The 1,346-nt window shown below is 36.6% G+C and overlaps 1 protein-coding gene across 1 annotated transcript; it reads right to left on the bottom strand.

The window, feature by feature from the left end:
• Positions 1–586: 586 nt before the first annotated feature.
• LOC107580637 (microtubule-actin cross-linking factor 1-like) lies at positions 587–1,274 on the bottom strand (the record flags this gene model as incomplete). Its single annotated transcript, XM_016266310.1, has 3 exons — positions 587–785; positions 874–1,057; positions 1,148–1,274. Coding segments are annotated over 3 exons (510 nt in total), but the record flags the coding sequence as incomplete, so codon positions are not given.
• Positions 1,275–1,346: the final 72 nt, after the last annotated feature.

Raw genomic sequence — 1,346 nt, forward strand, 5'->3', positions numbered from 1 at the left:
TGTACAGTGTCCCAACTTTTTTGGAATCGGGTTTGTAATATAAATAGTATACTATGAATTTATATCAGTGCAACATATTTCAACAACAGAAAGAAAACTGTGATGGTAAAATCACTGAATGAGGTCACTATTGTTATTGCTAACTAAAACTTTTAAATCATTTTCGGTAACTGAAATAAAGCTGAAATAAAATGAAATATAAACATCAGATAACTGAAAAACATTTAAGTTGAAGTACTAAAAATGATTTAATTCAAATAAATTACAGCTATACAGACATAAAAGATGAAAAAAAACACATAACAAAACTACTCTAGCAATAAAATGAAAATTGAAAACAAAGATAAAAGCTAATTCAAAACATTAATACATATTACAATAGTCTATAAATAATACCACAAAACTTGTAAACTATAACTATAAACAATTTGATCACTGTTAGTAACACATACTGCAGTGTTCTGATTTTTGTAGAATTTACAGTATTTTCCATAATTGCAGATACTATGGACTGCTTTATGTATGTGCATCAGCTAAAAACTGTTGTGCAGATTGGAACTAATACACAGTTATTGAGGTGATTGACCAGTAGAGGGAGTAGTTGTGCTGATCACTCCTCACCTCCTGCTCTGCTATGTGAACTGCATTGTCTGCGACTTCTGATATTGTGCTGGGGTGTGGAGTCTGCATGCCACGCATCAGTCTGCTCTCTGCATCCTCCAGATGGGACTTGATGCTCTGCAGCTCGGAGAGGTAAGCGCGAGAGGCCAACTCATCCTTCTCCACTAAAAGTGGAGTAAAAAAAAAAAAAAAACTTAGCACCATGACTTATGCTTTCATAGTAAGCAATTAATACACACAATAACAACTTACCTGTCTCCAAAGAGACCAGTAGTGTTTGGCAATGTTCATGGCAGTTCTCAGCTTCTCTCTCTAGCTCACGCCGTTCAGTTGGTGTGAAAAGGGAGCTCTCGCGACTGTCTGCAAGGAAGTCGGACAAGTGGGCGTCAAGGTTGTCTAAAGTCTGCTGCCTCTCTGCTGGAGCCTGTAAGCGCATCTAGAAAAACAGGCAAATGTTTATGATAAACCTCTGAAAGTGTTGCGATAAGAGAGTATATGGGAAATTGGTGAAACTTGTGGTACTAACTGTGTCCAGACTCCAGGAGGCAATATTTCGTATGTCTTTTTGCAGGTAGTGCCAGGAGACCACGCTCTTCATGTTAACATGCAGTTGGTGCCATAGAGACATGACATTCTGGTACATCTGCTCCATTCTATGGAAAGAGAAAAAAAAAATCTTACATAGTTTATAAAGTTGATTATGCAATAGAAAAGATGATATAATA

The sequence above is a fragment of the Sinocyclocheilus grahami genome, unplaced genomic scaffold (genome assembly GCF_001515645.1).
Source record: "Sinocyclocheilus grahami isolate Dianchi unplaced genomic scaffold, SAMN03320097.WGS_v1.1 scaffold38228.1, whole genome shotgun sequence".
Lineage (NCBI taxonomy): Eukaryota > Metazoa > Chordata > Actinopteri > Cypriniformes > Cyprinidae > Sinocyclocheilus > Sinocyclocheilus grahami.